The sequence below is a fragment of the Panthera pardus genome, unplaced genomic scaffold (genome assembly GCF_024362965.1).
Source record: "Panthera pardus isolate Hobbes unplaced genomic scaffold, ASM2436296v1 HiC_scaffold_24, whole genome shotgun sequence".
NCBI classification, from domain to species: Eukaryota; Metazoa; Chordata; class Mammalia; order Carnivora; family Felidae; genus Panthera; species Panthera pardus.
In genome coordinates this window covers 96,815,072-96,832,935 of record NW_026526810.1, presented here as the reverse complement: position 1 = coordinate 96,832,935, position 17,864 = coordinate 96,815,072, and the positions used below count along the sequence as shown (strand labels likewise).

Below are 17,864 nucleotides of genomic sequence, written 5' to 3'. Positions count from 1 at the left end.
AACAAGACCGAGTAGTCAGAGGCTGAGTATGGGCAAGATAAGAGGTAGCTGGAATTAGGAAAACAACTGTAGACTTAATAAAACATGGGCATGATTTGGAGCCATAGTTGAGGGAAGGGTGACAACTTTGAGCAGCAGTGAGGAAATAAATGCTTGATACTGGATGGAGACATGGGTCCAGAAATGATCTAAACAAGCAAGTGTTACGGATCATATGTTCTTTGGGAGAAGGGAGCCAGGAGAAATGCATGTTAATCCCAAAATCTTCTTTAGAGTACACATCCAGAACATGTGCTTGACAAATATATGGGTTGCCTAAGTAAGAATGGAGCCCCTCTGGCAGACATAGACCTGGGGTAAGGGGTGCTCTGGTTGCATCACACAAGGGTTCAGTCATGACCATGAAGAATAAGTATGACGAGTTTCCAAGCACAAGAAACTATGATTATTGGTGTTCTTTCGACTTTCACCATGTGAATGCCTGTATTTTAGCAGGGGAAAAAGGGTCCTACTGCAATACACATTTCTAAAGGGGAAATCCTGTCTCTCTTTAAAGAGCATGTTTTTGCTTGAACAACTTCCATTAGATGTCTTTCTTCCAGGTTCTATTTGTTCTGTGCATCTTGCCCTCTTCTCCCAAATTTGCCTTTGGGAGACTCTGCTTCCAACCCATCATCCCTCTTCAAAATGCCTCTTCTGCTCTCAACAACTAAAAAGGCAAAATCTCCACTTTCCTTTGTTGGAAGCTGTTCCAGGCTCTCTTCCTATATAAACCCTGCCCTGCTCTGGGATCTGCTGGAACCCATCATCCTCTGCTAAGTATTCTGTAACTGTCCAGGCTGAAATTGATCTCTCTGCTCTCTGAACAGTAATTGTCCTTATTTTCTGTACGATGGAACTATTTCCCCTACATACAGAAAGAGCTCAACAGTGCTGAGTAGCTGAAATGGAAAGGGCAACAGAGCGTATTGGAAAGAATATGGACTTTGGAACTGGACTGGACTTTTTAAACCCTTACTTGGGCTGTTGAAGGTTCACTTTCCTTCTCTGTAAAATAAGAATAGTAAAGTCCACCCCACAGTGTTGTGTTGTTTAGAGATCATATATGTAAAGCTCTTGGCACATGGTAGGTGTTAAATAAGTGCGAGACGCTTTTATTTTTACATTGTAAAAACAGGGAGAAGTGACAGATTTTTTTAGTTTTAAAGTTAGTTATAGATAGAGAAAATAAATCTTATTCCAGATAGAATAAATTAATACTGTTTTAGGAACAAGATGTGTATAGCATAAATATAGCAATTATTAGTCCTTTCTTCTAATTACACATTTTAGGTAAATAAAAACTAATTAGGTTTTAAAAGATTTTTTAATTTTTTTATTTAAAAAATTTTTTAATGTTTATTTCTTTTTGAGAGAGAGACACAGAGCACAAGCAGGGGGAGGGGCAGAGAGAGAGGGAGACACAGAAACCAAAGCAGGCTCCAGGCTCTGAGCTGTCAGCACAGAGCCCGATGCAGGGCTTGAACTCACCGACCATGAGATCATGACCTGAGCTACAGTCAGACGCTTAACCGACTGGGCCACCCAGGCTCCCCTAAAAGGTCACTTTAATATGCCTATATAGGTACCCAAATATTTCATATTTACGTCTTGAATAAGATGAGATGGTTAGCAAGAAGATAATTAGCAAGTCTTGAAAAAAATTTGGTACAAAAAATACGGATAATAATATAACCAACAACTAGGTTATTTTAAAAGATCTTTCTCTGTGAAATGAATCAAGAGTGTTCAGAGCTACATAGAGTGAATAATACTAGTAAGTAAAACAGTGTTGTGCAGGAGACCTTGGGCTTTAAAGAGTAAGGCAGTGCAGAATTGAAACAGAAAGTTGGTATATTGCTTGTGTATTAACCATCCACCCTGCTGACCCCTTTCAATAATCTTAGGGTTAAGTGTTTACCTAATAAGTGAGTAACTTTTTTGCAAATTCCATATAGACTTCAATGAAAACTCAACCAATACTGATGAGAATAAATATTCCCTCACTACAAGGAATATTTTCTGCCATTGTAATTTGATGGAACATGAGTTTAAAAAAATAAGCTGAAATATGGCTTTTTACATAACCTTTTGTTGAATTGTTGGTATCTTACCTGTTTTTATAAGACAAAATGTCAAAGTGATTGTTGTAACTTCCAACCAACTCCAAGTCAAAATTCAGGATTGCATTTCTGTCTTCGATGTTTCTTCAGTGATTGTAACATCTTGGCAGGAAAGATCATGCATATTTAAAAGAAACACACTTACAAAAGATTATTTGAAAATAGTCAAAGCTAGTTTTATGCTTAAAGTATGACTTTCAAGAGATTGGTTGGAAGAATCATCAAAGAAGAATCATTCATCAAAGAAGCTTAAAGCTAGGAGAACTTGTGGTCTAGGCCCTGATTCTGTGATTATAATATTATTGTAGAAACATGGTATATAGATACCTTTGCCCCTCCAGATTCTTTTTCTACCTGCCCCACAACCTTTCTCTACTTCTCTTTCTTTGTGACAGTTGAACTGTATGGACTACAGAAATAGGCTGTCTTGTCCTCTGGCCTTGGTTTACTGATCAAGGGGGGTCCCTAAGAGATATCAAAGGAAAGGACTATTTTCAGGAACTCCCAGCTGGATGCCTACCTTAATGAAAAGTCATAACTCATCTCAGGCAAGCCTCTCCTTCCAGATTTTTCCAATCACTCCCTCTCCTTCTCCCTTCAGGCCTAAGTATAGTAAGAGGGAGCCTTCGTTACACCTGGGTACTTCCCTCCCCCCTGTGGTATCACATACAGTGGTTCTCAAAATTTTAACTTGCATTGGAATCACCTGGAGGGCTCCTTAAATCACAGGTTACCCCCACTGCAGTTTCTAATTTAATAGTCTGAAGTGGCTGCTGAGAATTTGCATTTAAAAAATCTTTTTTGAAGTTTATATTTGAGAGACAGAGCATGAGCGGGGGAGGGGTAGAGAGACAGGGAGACACAAAATCCAAAGAAGGCTCCGGCCTACAGCATGACTCATGACTCGAACCCATGAACCGCAAGATCATGACCCGAGTCAAAGTCAAACAGTTAACCCATTGAACCACCCAGGTGCCCTAAGAATTTGCATTGCTAACAAGCTCCCAGGTGATGCTGCAGTGGGCGGCTTAGGGAACCATATAGCCTTATAGCCCTAAACCTTGACCACCTTTCTAATAAAGTATCCTAATTTTGAGTTTGCTCTCCCTTCCTTCTGAAACCTTGACCAATATAAATGGGTATAAAAAATTAGCTGAAAATCGACAAAGTTTGTTTTATGGTTAAACATGATTTGCAGGTGCTTGCTTGAAATATCTTTAAATCAAAGGAGAGAAAGCTACAGGGATTTAGGAGATCATTTTGCTCAATCACTAAATTTGGGTATGAAAGAATACAGACAAAGAGAAGTCAAGTGATTTACCCGAGAGGACGTAGACAATCGGTGCCCTGCCCTTCTGGGAAGTCTTTCCAGGACTTTATGCTGCCTCTTGTCGTACACCCCCTACCTCTCCGACTCCACTTTCCTTCCCAACACCCCCCGCCCACATCCCCCATCCCCAGGACGGTGTCTTTATGTTTGGGCATCAGGGCTACCTGTGGTGTTTCAGGTAAGTATGCGGCATAGCTTGGGGCAAGTGAGGATAAGATCTCTAGCTCACTGTTTAGTATAATGCTTAGTAGAACCAAATATGTCCTTGATTTTTTGTGTTCATGAGAGATGAGAGTCAACGGCAGGGCTCTTATTAGAATGATGTCTAGAGTCTGGTCCATTATCTTCCAAGTCGTCTTGTGCTTGCTCACACAGACTCTTACCTGACCCATTGCTTCTTTCTCATCTACTTTCCAAAGACCTTTTCCTAGTTACTTTTTATCGCACGGCTTTTCAAGTTGTCATCTGAGAACCCTACACCTTACACCCTGATTAGGCTTTACTCAGCATTTCTTTGCCCTTTTTGCTTTGAGGTTTCTAAGTGGACGCCCAGGGCCCTGTCACCCCAGCCCCACTTGCCCTTTCCTGGTGTTGTCGCTGTGATCTGTGGCCACAGAAATTGTACCAGGCATCAGTGTAAGACACAATTTCCTGCCTCAAGATTTTTGACTCTGGGCAACTAGATTTCTCCCAGGAGGCTAGCTACAAGACTGGAAAGCTGGGAGCTTCAAATGATTAAATTTTCTGCAGAGAAAGGCAAACAGAGGCCAAGTGAGAAGACATGAATCTGGCACCTGCAGTGGGAGATGGGGACTGTCTGCCTACACGCTGCCCCAGGTCCCAGGTGTTCCTGAGGTTTAGGGACATTCCTGGCTGCCCTGTCCCTTGGTTGCTAAGCTCCTAAAAACTCCCCATTTTTGCGTAAACTGATCGAGTTTGGATTTCTGTATCTGAAGTCAGACGTTCTCACTGATAAAGTACCATTAATGATCATTTTTGTTTACCTGCTTATTTTTCCTTATAATAGTGTACATTGATTGCGTACGTTCTGTGGACCATTAATCTGAACAACACTCCTGAAAGGATTTTCAATGCTTGTTTGTACTCAGAATTCAGCACCTTAGAGCTGCTCATCTCACCATTGTTTCATAGCGTCCTCTTTACCCCTCTGAGTATCTGCTCCTGTGGTTTCCTCTGACTCTATCGCCTATTCCTCAGCCTAGAACTCTGTCTGGCAAAGCCCCGCTCATCGTTCAAAGCCAACTTTGATGTAGCAACCCATAGAGACTTCCCTGCTCCAGGCAGAATGAATCACTCCCTTTCTTCTTGCTCTCCAATTCACATTAAATTATGGTTAATTGGTTACAAGTCTGATCCCAATACCATGTTGAAGGCCCCATGCAGGCAGGGACTGTGTATTCTTCATTATCTAACTCCTGTTCCTGACACAATCCTGCCCTAGAATCGTGGCTTAATAACTATTTGTTGAGTTAAGTTGATTTGGGGAACATGCAGAGCCTGTGAATGAAGAATATGAAAAATGACACAAGATGGCCCTACTGCTATGGCTCACGTGAGCAGATGTCTTTACAAGGAAGAGTGGGGGCCGTCTGGTGTGACTAATGAGAGACTTCCAACCTATCACTTGTAATACAGTTTACTCTCAATACTTATTAAAGTCTAAACACTTTTCACTAACTGAATTTGTGATGCCCAGGCACTCACTGTGGCATAGACAATAGAAAATAGATATGATGTCACCTAGCATCCCAGGTGACATTCTGAATATGATTTTTGTCAGAGTTGGCTTTATATTAAGTGAATGGCACAAGACTGTGTAGCGTGGGATGGTGTTTTCACTTCCAGGATTGGAGATGACTGTTTCATGGCCCAAGCCCTGACCGTGCCTCTGGGCCTGGCTCTGAAGTTTAAAGTGTGCCTTTTTAGGACAATGATTTAAATGTCTCCAGTGGCTCAACTGCTCCCGGATCTCGTCCATAAATCAACCAGTGTGAGGCAGCAGAAAATGGGTGTTGAGCTGTATTGCTTAGGGACTAGGAGGTGCAGAAGCCAGGACATAACACTTAGTGAAAATGAGGAAGCCGGAGAAATCACTACTTTGGCTTACAAATCCAACGCTCCCAGATACACATGATTTACCAACTTCTTAGTGTCTATGGCCAATGTTTTGTCTCAATCCTTGCTCAACTAGCTTCCCAACCTATTTTTGGACTTCCTCCTTTTGGCCTGTAATTGCCAAATGATCACAAAATGAAACCTGATATTCCCCTAAGAAAACATGAGAAGGCATAACTCACTAATGAAAAATACTTGAAAGATAAATTAAAAATGACTCCTGGAGTATCTGAGTGTCAGCCCCTCTGGAAGAACATAAATGAGAGTTCACTGGATTTTAAACAGACTCTTTTCATTGAATTTGAAATACTCAATTAGAAACATAGTTGGATGGGTGCCTGGGTGGTTCAGTCAGTTAAGTGGCAAACTTTGGCTCAGGTCGTGATCTCGCAGTTCGTGAGTTCAAGCCCAGCATGGGGCTCTGTGCTGACAGCTCGGAGCCTGGAGCCTGCTTCAGATTCTGTGTCTCCCTCTGTCTGCCCCTCCCCCACTCATACTCTGTCCCTCTCAAAAATAAATAAATATTTTAAAAAAAGAAACATAGTTGTGAAAGTCACAGTAAACATTTTGGATATGTAAAATAAAAACCTTATGTGTTTTGACACTTTTGTAATAACAATACTAATATAGCATTAATTTAGGCATAATAATTGGTCTAATTCTTCTATTGATTTTTTTGAGTACTCGTACATTTTTTATTCTTTTAAATGCAAGATTATATAATACATTTTAATTAGGGCAACTTGAGACACTTAATAATAGATGCTATAGCTAATTCCATTTTTATAGACTTCTCCTTGTTTTTCCCAAGACTGAGAAAAATAGAAAAGGAAAGAAAACAAGATACACTTTTGTCATAGATGGGGAGGCTTGGAACGCAGAACGAACACTCACAGCTAAGTTACTCTGCAGTTCTGCTAGGTTCTTGCGGGAGATGATGGTTCAGGAATTCAAGCGTTCTTTTTCTGGACACCACTGCTTCTCAAAGTTCTGATTAGATTGCTTTACGTGATTACTCACACAGTCCGTGACATGATTATTCAAAGCCAAACTAAAGCCAAGACGCCATTGCTATTTCAAGATTTTGCATTTCATTGGTTGGTTTTCTACCATCTCAGAAAGCACCACGCCAAGACATAACCTCTGTGACCCAGAGAGGATGATAGCTTCTGTTCTGCAGAGCAGAGTGTCTACTGGAAATAGAGACACTCCTAACTTACAAGGAAAAATAAATGTACTCTGTGAACAAACATAGGCAGCCAAGGAGACACGATGACTGAATGTAATGTGGTGTCCTGGGTGGAGTCCTGGCCCAGGAAAAGGCCATTAGTGATAAAGCTAGTGGCATCCAAAGAACATTTGGAATGTGGTCAATGGTACTTACCAATGTTAATCTCTTCATTTTGATAAATGCACCAGAAGATGCAAGATGTTAACATTGGAGGAACCTGGGTAAAGAGCATCTGGGAACTCTCTGGACTGTCTTTCCGACCTTTCTGTAAATATAAAATTATTTCAAAATTAAACATTTACTCAGAGCAAGGGACGGTGAGAGAGTGTAGAACAGTCTCCGACAGACGGAGAGGCAGGCAGCTTCTGCAGACAGAGCCGAAGCATTCACACGTGAGAAAGTGAAGCCCCGGGGAAGCCAGTGCATGACTACCGTCAAAATGAGCTCCTTCGGTGAAAGTTCAAAGAAAGTGTAGATGCATGTGACTTAACAGCAAAGACTGAATGAACCAATCAGGATTTGATCTTACTGTTTAAAGGCCTGGGTAGATTCAGGATGTTCCAGGTAGAGGAACAACCCAGTAAAAGGCTTAAAGCTATCAGTACTAAGAGTAAGGTGTCAGAACGCAGCCAGACCAGCCTCGCTGGAATGGAGTATTCAGATGGGGGCAGGGTTAGCTATGTAATTTGAGGTTCCGGTGCCAAGTGAAAATGTCAAGTTCCTTGTTCAAAAAGCAGAAAATGTTTTTTTTCCTTTCTTATGTTCTCTGTCTCTCTACTTACCATGGCATTTTTAATTTGCTATTTAACATCTGCTCCCTTGGACAGAGGGATGCTTGCTGGGTGAATGCAGGCCCCAGCAGGCACTGGGAGTCTCACCCTGAGATCCCAACACTCCCCATACCAGTACCCAGGTCCCTGTACAGTTGTTAATCAAGGACTCAGGTGTGGTGGCTGAAAACCCACCCCAGGAGGTGGGGAGACAACAGGAGGCAAAACCAAGCCTGAGCTGAGGCTCCAAGCCCCCTGCTTGTGCTCCATTATCCCATCAGAAGTCACTTAGAGGGGCACCTGGGGGGCTCAGTAGGTTAAGTGACCCACTCTGGATTTCGTCTCGGGTCATGACTTGCAGTTCGTGAGTTTAAGCCCGCATTGGGCTCAGCCTGGACAACATGGAGCCTGCTTGGGATTCTCTGTCTCCTCTCTCTGCCCCTCCCCTGCTCATGCTCACTCAAGCTCTCTCACTGTCTCTCTCAAGTAAATAAGCTTTAAAAAAAAAAAGATAGAAGGGGGAGTTTGGGTGGCTCAATCAGTTAAGCATCCAACTTCGGCACAGGTCATGATCTCGTGGTTCATGGGTTCAAGCCCCGCATCGGGCACTGAGTTGACAGCTCAGAGCCCGGAGCCTGCTTCAGATTCTGTGTCTCCTTCTCTCTCTGCCCCTTCCCTGCCTATGCTCTGTGCCTCTCTCTCTCTCTTTCAAAAATAAAATTAAATAAGTAAATAAATAAATAATAAAAAAGAAGTCACACACAAAAAAACTGAAAGGTAAAAGAATTTCCACGTGGCACCCTGGACCTTGGAGAGGGGTGGGGGTGGGGGGGTTATGTGAGGTTCTTCCAAAGAAGCACAGCACCCCGTGTGACTGCACTGGCTCCAGGCCCATGAAGCCAACCCTGGGTGGGGGTCCATGGAGATTAATCAGGATTGGAAGGGGATTAACCCATGGAGGATCTTGAGGCCTGCGTTTTCATCTGTAAGAGCGGGTAGACACCAGAGGTGATTGAGGAGACACAACCAAATTGGACTTTAGTGACCAGTCCGATGGAAAAGCGTAGGGTGGACTCGACAGGAGTCACTGTGGGCACTTTCGCTAGTTAGGATTCAACAGCGAACCTTAGGAAGAATAAGGAAGGATGCAAGCATGACGTCACGGTTTCCCTCCCTTGAGGTAAACTGTTTGACTGTGTTAGCAGTTCTAATTCAGAACAGATGCATCAGACCAAGCGCCATTTTCTAAAGTTCAGTTTTGGTGGACAGAGTTATCTAAAAAGATCCTTCAGCTTAGGGACACAGACCTTGCCAACGCAGACTTTTCTTTTTAGGAGCCCCTCTGATAAAATTAGAAATGAGCTCAAGGAAGGTTCCATCAGGGCTGTGATTCCCGCTGCCATGTGTTTTACTGCCAGGGCATTTAAAATCTTGTTCCAGGGGTACCCGGGTGGCTCATTTGGTTACGTGTCCAGTTCCTGATCTCAGCTCAGGTCTTGACCTCAGGGTTGTGGGTTCAAGCCCTGCATTGGAGCCTACTTTAAAAAAATAATACAAATGAACAAAATCTGTTTCCAGTTTTTTCTTTTGGCAGGTTCTCAACCTGGTATGAACTGTTTCTTCCCAGGTACCTCCAGATCATCAGTTACTCGATGTAAACCAGGAGCCAACTGCCCCAGTTCACACAGTGGCATCAGTAGGCAACTGTCCCCTCTTTCTGTCACCGAAGATTCTTCTGCTCCTATTCTTGAACTTCAGAGCCGAGGATCTTCTGGAGTTTGCGGACATAGAGTCGAAAGGCAGAACAGATCAGGTGAGCTGGTGACCTCCTCTTTTTTTTTTTTTAATATGAAATTTATTGTCAAATTGGTTTCCATACAACACTCAGTGCTCATCCCAAAAGATGCCCTCCTCAATACCCATCACCCACCCTCTTGTCCCTCTCACCCCCCATCAACCCTCAGTTCTGTTTTTAAGAGTCTCTTATGTTTTGGCTCCCTCCCTCTCTGACCTCCTCTTAAATAACAGTACACCTAGGTAACCTTCGAACCAGCCGTGAAAGATCACACCATTGGCCCAGAACACAGGGATGTTACACAGACTCTGAGGAGTGGGAGTGGGGAGTTTATCAAGTGGGAGGAGAAGGAAGAAGGGACATGTATAGATGGGATCTGTTAGTGGGATACGTACAGTGTAGCAGAGAAACCAAATACCAAAACCTGCCGTTGCAGGGCTTAACACATGATTAAACGGTGACACCCTATTAAGTTTACAGGGTATCTAGTTTCCGCATCTTGAAGATGTCAAAAGCCAGCATCTTTGATCTCAGCCCTGGGAGTCAGTGGTAGCGCACTCCCACTCTAAGAAGAATGAAAACACTATTAGTAAAATCACAGACTCTGCTTTTGTGCTCGTCAGGACTGCCGGTCTTTGGAGCCCTCCTAGTCTCCCCAGTTTTGCACCTTCAGGACACCGCCTGCTTCCCTGATCAGCATTTAACTAATCCGTCAAGTCCTCTACACTTTCCTCACACACATTTGACCACACTCAACAACTCCCGGGTTACTTGGGTTACTGGAATTGCTCGATACATCTCATAACTAGATCCAGGAGTTTCCCAGCAAATGTATAATTTCCAAATGTGCCTGAGTCCACTAGATGTTGCCCACACCGGTACTTCTTGGCGGTGGATATCTTATTGCCTTCCCCAGAGAATGTGCTCAAGTACCCAGTTCATACACACTTCCTCTCGTCACATGACCACACTTCCGTTTCTGCAAAAAGCAAAGCAGTTGTATGCCAACAGACGCTTTCCTCTTTGCCTTAATGTCTCCATTCTTTTGTTTGCTAGTGACCATGACTTTGGGACCATCTTTAATGTGTGTGTTCCTGCCGTTCCGATGTGAACTCCTTTTGCTATGTCCATGATCACTTCCTCTCCATCACTTTTCACCTGCATTTGCAATCTCTCCTCCCACTCATTCCTTCTGCTTTATCAGTAACATATTTAAAATCTCTTGCATCCTTAAAAACAATAATCAAACAGCAAACAACAACAACAAAATACTCCATCCAAAATAAGTGGTTAGTTGAAAACAAAACATAACTTGGAGAAAACTGGCCTAAAAAAATAAATAGAAGGGAAATGGAAATTCAGGGGACTCAGTTAGGGATGGGGGGCAGTAAACAAAGGTATACAGGAAATATGAAAGCCTCTTCTAGGGTACTACTAATTGGATAAGAGGTTTTTTTTTTATATAAGAAAAGATATTTTTTTCAAAAAGTGACAGTATTTTAAAACACTATATCAGCAACTATTGACCCTAAGGCTAAGGCTCTTTTTAAAAAAATGAAGAAAATGGCATCATAAATCTTCAGAAAATTTTAATTGGCTTTAATAAGTTGCAGTAATATTCCTATTATCCCAGTTATCTGCAGAATAGAATGTTCCAGTTAATTAAGTATTCTGGTTAATAAGGACTTGCTTTATCTATCATATGCAAACTACAAATTAAATATACTGGTTGAAAAAGACTTGCCATATCTGTCATATGCAAACTACACATGTCAAAGGCTGTACCATGAAAGATCACATGGGACGTAATTTACTCTTTCTGTGATGATTCAGAAGGCACTTAGGGTTATTCCAGGGCACCATAGAAAAATGAGAAAAGGAGAATAATCTGAAGAGCAGCTCACCATGCTTTCAGGAATACTATGTACTTAACCTCAAAACAAATCCCATGAGGCAAATATTATCACTGTTTGGCAGATGAAGAAGCTAAGCTAGAATCAGACATGTGCTCAAGGCCATACAATGGTTCTACTCATGTGTCCAAATTCCAGTGGCCTCTACCAGTAATGACTCTAATCCAGGCTCGTAGTAAGGGGTGGAACTCCTGGTATATCAGTTTGAAGGATACATACAAAACCATAAAGCTAAGCAGGACTGTCGAAAATTTTAAATGACCAGAAAAATAAAAGAGCTCTGTAGACCCAGTCTTTCTAGGGTATCTATAGGTGGTAAAATTAAAGATTGGCAACAATTACATCTAGTTAGCAGAAGAATGGGTCAAAGATATGGAGGGATTTAGGTGACGACTAATGTCATCAAAAGTACTGTCCATGGTACGATGGTGGCACCAAGCGACCTTCAGAGAAGGTGACAGTGAAGGCAGATATCAACTTAAAGGGATATTGAGAATCTCTGTAGGATCATTCCTCCTTTATGAGATAGTCCCTGAGAATTAATAATCTGAAATGTAGAGTATACCTTTCTCTTAGACATCACTCCTCTTCAACTTTGTACAAGACTACCATTCCCATCAGGAAACAGAAATTTTTCTCCAAATCACTTCTGAAACTTCCAGTGCTTGAATGGAGAGCTCAAGCCTGAAACCCAGACAGAAGGAGTGTTCAGAATGAAAGATTTGGAGCCTAGAGTCATGCTGACTTGGGTTCAACCTTGGACAACCTTTCACATAAGTCTCAGTTTTTTCATCTGTAAAATGGAAGTGGTAATACCTATTTAACTGAGTAGGTTAATGTTTCTCTCCCAGCCTCCCAAGACAAGAGTCTCTTATTCTACCCTCTTACTCATTTTATTTTCTCCCCTCTACTCTCTGCATAAGTCAGATGGTTGTAGGGAGGATTTGCAGAACTCTTATCAAGAGCAGGTATTGTCTATACACAGTAAAGGGAGCTAGCTGGCTCACACTTTGAGCCTCAATGTCACTGCGTCATGGAAGTTTCTCCTAATCACTTTCCACCCCATCCCTTAACCAGTGCTTCTCCTCTGCCTCCATATGGCCCAGTATCTACCACCTTTGGCCCTTATCACACTTGTGTTGGATGTGTGTTCTGGCTTTCCACTAGGATGTGAGCTCACGTCTTTCATTTTTGAACCCCTGGCACCCAACTAGCTAACCAGCTCCTGGTGATCTGATTGATTACCAAGTATTTTGTTGAATATATAAATAAAATAATACCAGTTTTCGGGGCGCCTGGGTGGCTCAGTCGGTTGAGCGCCGACTTCGGCTCAGGTCACGATCTCGCAGTCCGTGAGTTCGAGCCCCGCATTGGGCCCCTGTGCTGACAGCTCAGAGCCCGGAGCCTGTTTCAGATTCTGTGTCTCCCTCTCTCTGACCCTCCCCCATTCATGCTCTGTCTATCTCTGTCTCAAAAATGAATAAAAACGTTAAAAAAAATTAAAAAAATAATAATACCAGTTTTCATCTTCTAGAGGCCTTGGCCCTGAGAATTCAGTACGGTTTATAAGACTCAGAAGTCATGTGGTAATTGCTGTGTTTGTCATTACTTGGTTTATATTCCCCAATTCAGAATTCACCTTAAAGGCTTGCTACCCCCCCCCCCCAAATAATTATAACACAAAGCCTTAGCTATGTGAAAGTTTTTACTCCAGCGGGGCAGTCACGCCTGGCTCATTAAGCAATGGGAGGAACACATTCAGCACGAGAGAGTCAGCAGGTTCTGGAGAGGTAAAATGACTACCATCCACTCCCACTTGCAATCTGTGGACCACACCACTTTCTTAACCCCCGGGATAAACCTTGTGCTCAAAGGAGGTACCTGGAGACAGGAGAGAACTTGTAGGCAATTCTGCCTCCCTTCCCTCAGGATTCTACCACCTGGGTCTCAGCCTGGGGATTCAGGATGACCTCTGCTCCCCTTTAGTTTCCTGAGAGGTGCATAAAGTTATTGTGTTGAACTTTTCTCTATCAAGGGAGAAGGCCTTTATGATCGTCACTTTCAGAAAGTTTTGACTACTTTAATGTAAAAACTGCTGCTGAATTTTCTTAGTAAATGTAAAGATACAAAGCTGAACTCATTGTGCTCCCAGAAATACATTAAATAGTAATTTGTTCTGAGGTGGGTGGGAAACGATTTTGTGTCGTCAGGATTCGCCCTGTTCTTGGGGCACATTGCTCTTCAGTTTAAGAGCCAGCTTTGCTGCACTTTAAGAAAATCAAAAACAAAAAAACACCTTAGTAGAGTCTAATGACAAATATTTATTTCTCACTTACTTTTTATGTCAGCAGAGACAAGGCTGCCTTGGTTGGCTTCTGCTCATTCTCCCACAGAGACTGAAAAGACAGCTCCTATTTGGGAATTTCCATTCTAGTGACAGAGAAGAAGAGCAAGAGAGTTTAGTGGGACCTTATCATGCCTCTTAACAGTTCTGCTGGGCCGTGGCATACCTCACACCTCCCTGCTCACATTTGATTAGACAAAGCAGGACATGTGGCCAAGGCCGAAGTCCCTGGGGCTGAAATATGTAATGCTTTTACAAGAAAGTGGGTAGGATACATGGAAGGGCAGTGTAGCATCCACCAAGTTCATGAGCATTGTCATGGCTTGGATGGGGGATGAGATATATACTGTACCTTACAGAGCAGAGATTCTGGAGAGAAGGTGAGCCAGAGTTATCAGTCTCTTTAAATGATGGTAAAAAAAAGAAAAACACTGGTAATTCTACTGTGTGCCTCTTTGGTCACTGTTTTATAACCTGATTTCCACACATTTGTATTCCTTTCCTGTTTTCAGGGGATGATGGAACACAGACTCATCCTGAGAACAGCAGCCAAGAAAACAGAATCAAGGCTCGCTGCCGGTCATGCACGTCCATGGTTCTGAAGGCCGTCTGGGGACTTTTGATCATCTTGTCAGTCTCATCGTCTTGGGTTGGAACCACACAGATTGTAAAAATTACTTACAAGAACTTCTACTGTCCATTTTTCATGACTTGGTTTTCAACAAACTGGAACATTATGTTTTTCCCAGTCTACTATTCTGGTCATCTGGCCACTGCTCAAGAAAAGCAGTCTCCAATGAAAAAATTCAGGTAGGTTTCATGTTAAATGGCCAACACGAGATGTTTTAAAATAACTTTATGAAAATCTCCATAACTTTATCTCTTTGGAATATGAACTGAGTTGACTTGGGGAGGTGTAGAGAGCTCGGATCTAGGGTTGGTAATGAATACATGAGCACTAGGAAGAAGAATCTGGGCCCCCCACCAAAAAAATTACTGAATGTCCACCACATGACAGGTGCTGTGATGGTGCTTTTGTAGATCTTATCTTAATTAATCATCATTGGTGGTAACATCTACCTTTGAGGGTGGTGGTATTATTCCCATTTTAACACAAGAGGAAACAGGTTTAGAAAGATTACATGACCTGTCCAAGGCCAATACTTCCAAATAACCCAGATTTCAATCCAGAATTATTTCTGAAAGTCATGTTTTAAAAGAACACACTAGTGTCTCAGGCCCAGAAAAAAAAAACTGTATTCATAAGATTAATTGTGATAAAAACATTTGCTCAATATTCTGGAAGCTGTGGTGCCTAAGCAGATAAAGAGACCTGGTTTCATGCAAAAGGAAGTTTGGCCCTGATGGTTTAGAAGATGTCATTCTTTGCTGGCTAGGAGCACATGGGGCCTTCACTGTTGGTTCACCGGCTCTGAACCTGGTAGTGCCATGGTTCCAGTAGTTTCTCTGTGCTGAACTTGGCTTCTGCAGCGCCATCTTGGAAAGCTCAGGAAGCTGGCAGGACCAGCCCTACACAGCACCCAATGGGAAAGGGACAGTTGTCCACACCAGCTTATTGTTCCTTGGTAGAATGACAATAAATACATTTTGCAGAAGCCGAAATAACATTTCTTTCTTGCCCCTGTACTTACTGAAAAGAAGTGAATTTATCAGACAAACTGCAAAGCGTGTACCTTCAACTTCCATTTTCTATCACCAGCTTGGAAGTGCCCTGAAATATTAGAGTCACACTGTGAGCTGATTTTCCATGGTATCCATGATAATGCAATTAAAATTAAACAAAACCAATTTACAAAAAAATAAATGTTTTCTGGTTTGAAGGAAAGAAAGAAGTCTTATACCTATTGGTGACTGCTAAAGATACTTTGTATTTGATTCCCATCAAAATACACATGATCTTGGGGGAATAAGGTCTTGTTTGTTTGTTTAAAATGTTTATTTATGGAGAGAGAGAGAGAGAGAGAGAAAGGTGGCGAGCCAGAGAGGGGCAGAGAGGGAGATACAAAATTGCAGTCAGGCTCCAGACTCTGAGCTGCCAGCAACAGAGTCCCATACGGGGCTCACAAACCGTGAGATCATGACCTGAGCCGAAATTGGATGCTTAACCGACTGAGCCACCCAGGCGCCCTGGGGCATAAGTTCTTTTTAATAACAATATTTAATAAGCGATTGCAGGGGACATGATGATCAGACTAAAATTCTCCCTGTCTGAAAATAGTTTACCCCATAGCATGTATGTTTTACTCCAGCGCTCCTAGGGTTTGGACACACATACTGATAAAAGCAACAAAAGTTTAGTATGGGATGTGGTACCTCAGAACGCCTCAAAGCAAGCCAAGTGGGTTTTATTTAAGATAACACATTTACACCAAGAGGCTGCTGCTGACAGAAATGTTTTGGGAATGAGTTTCATCTCCACTACATCTCTCATGTCTGACTAACTCTACATGTAGTGAGACCTGTGATTTGATGAGACACCTCCACCTGTTAGTGCAGGTAGAGTGAACTTGACCATTGCTGAAGCCGAATCAAAGAGCTTTTATTGTCAAGCAGAAAACATTGTCTTTGAAGAGCATATTCTCCAGAGGGCCCCTCCGTATGAGAGGTAAACATTGCCAGAAAATCCTAAGATCCTTGATCTTTTTGCCTTGTAGACTCATTAACACCATCTGCCAAGGAGGCCCTCCCCGAAGCTCTCGTGGCAGAACACGGGGAAAACAGACTTAGTGTATGAGACTGGAAACAGAATTTTTCCCGTTGCGCCAGACCCTCTATTTTCTCATTTTCTTTGAATGGTATGAAAGCATTTTCAGTGGTTTTCTTATCACTAACCTCAAAAAAATTTTCAATAATGTATCAGATCTAGATTGTGGGAATTGTGCATTTGGAAATTGTTTTGGATATTACAATCATTTCATATAAACCATGAAGAGAATTTAATTGTATCACATGAATTTTAAATTTAATAAGAAAAAAATTTATAAGCCATAGTTTTGACAGGGGTGTTTCCTTAAAGGAAGTCTCTAGAAAGCATGAAGCTAGAGCTAAAGATATATTTGTCTATGTCATACACCTATGAAATGTGCTTAAGATGTCATCTGACATACAGAAGGGGTTCAGTAACTACTGAGTGCTATAACAATGTTGAACATAATTAAATTATTAGTGTCCCCCAGGTTCTAAGCTTCAGTCTAAGCTTTACCACCCATCAGTGCCTCTTGTCTAGAAATTCTGATCTCATCATTCCAAGGAGAGACCAGTTACTTGCTTATTGATAGAAAGAAATCCTTTCTTTTTTTGCATTTTCCCATTTCTTAGTACATAATGCTTAAATAGCATAAAGTTCTACACAGGTGACCTGGTGTTTGAGCGGAGAGCATTTTTTAATTCCTGCTATAGCAGTGACAAACAGGGAGAAGAAGGTTGGCAGTGAGAGGAGGGAGAAAGAGGGGAACACTAAGGAAGCCAACACCAGGGAGGGGGACTGGATGAGCCAGGTGAAAGGAACAATCTCCACCCCCTTGGGGGGGGGGGCTCTCCCTGTGCCTCCCCGTGGGTTCAGAATGTGTGCTCTCCTGCATTCAAAGTCTTTGCTTGAGAGCCCTGAACCCATGGGGCATGATGGTGGGCTCTGGGAAGGAAGAACCATCCCTGGCCAGGGCCAATGATATGAAAAGAAATCCTTTCATCAGAAATGGGTTTGTTGTGGTTCTTCATAAATGTGTATTTAAAAAGCCATTTGGGGGGCGCCTGGGTGGCTCCGTGGGTTGAGCGACCCACTTCGACTTAGGTCATGATCTCAGGGGTACTTGTGACAGCACTGGGTTCTCTGCTGTCGGCGCAAGCCTGCTTCAGATCCTATCTCTGCCCTTCCCCCCGCTCGTGCTGGCTCGTGCTCTCTCTCTCTCAAAAATAAACACTGAAAAAATATACATATAAAGGAATATTTAAAAGTTGTTTAAATACATAAAAAGCCATTTAGTAGTTACAGATATCAGGATGAGCCCATGACTCTGAATGCCAGCTCTCTCTGGCAGACTTTCTCACAGGGCAGATCCCTTTGGGAGCACGACCAGAATGCAGAAAATGAAGAGAATGCCAGGATGTCCCGTGCAAACTGCTGCTTGGTCTGTGTGTGGCTCTGATTCACTGTATCTCCTTG

At 42.4% G+C, this 17,864-nt stretch overlaps 1 protein-coding gene across 3 annotated transcripts in view; it reads left to right on the top strand.

The window, feature by feature from the left end:
* The window catches only part of SLC35F4 (solute carrier family 35 member F4), a 349,855-nt gene that overhangs the window by 309,996 nt on the left and 21,995 nt on the right, over window positions 1–17,864 (top strand). For all 3 annotated transcript variants that reach the window (XM_053889456.1, XM_053889455.1, XM_019451695.2), the window contains exons 2-3: window positions 9,257–9,442; window positions 14,194–14,491. In XM_053889456.1, the coding sequence (XP_053745431.1) occupies window positions 9,257–9,442; window positions 14,194–14,491 (484 nt within the window). The remainder of the gene's footprint in view (window positions 1–9,256; window positions 9,443–14,193; window positions 14,492–17,864) is intronic.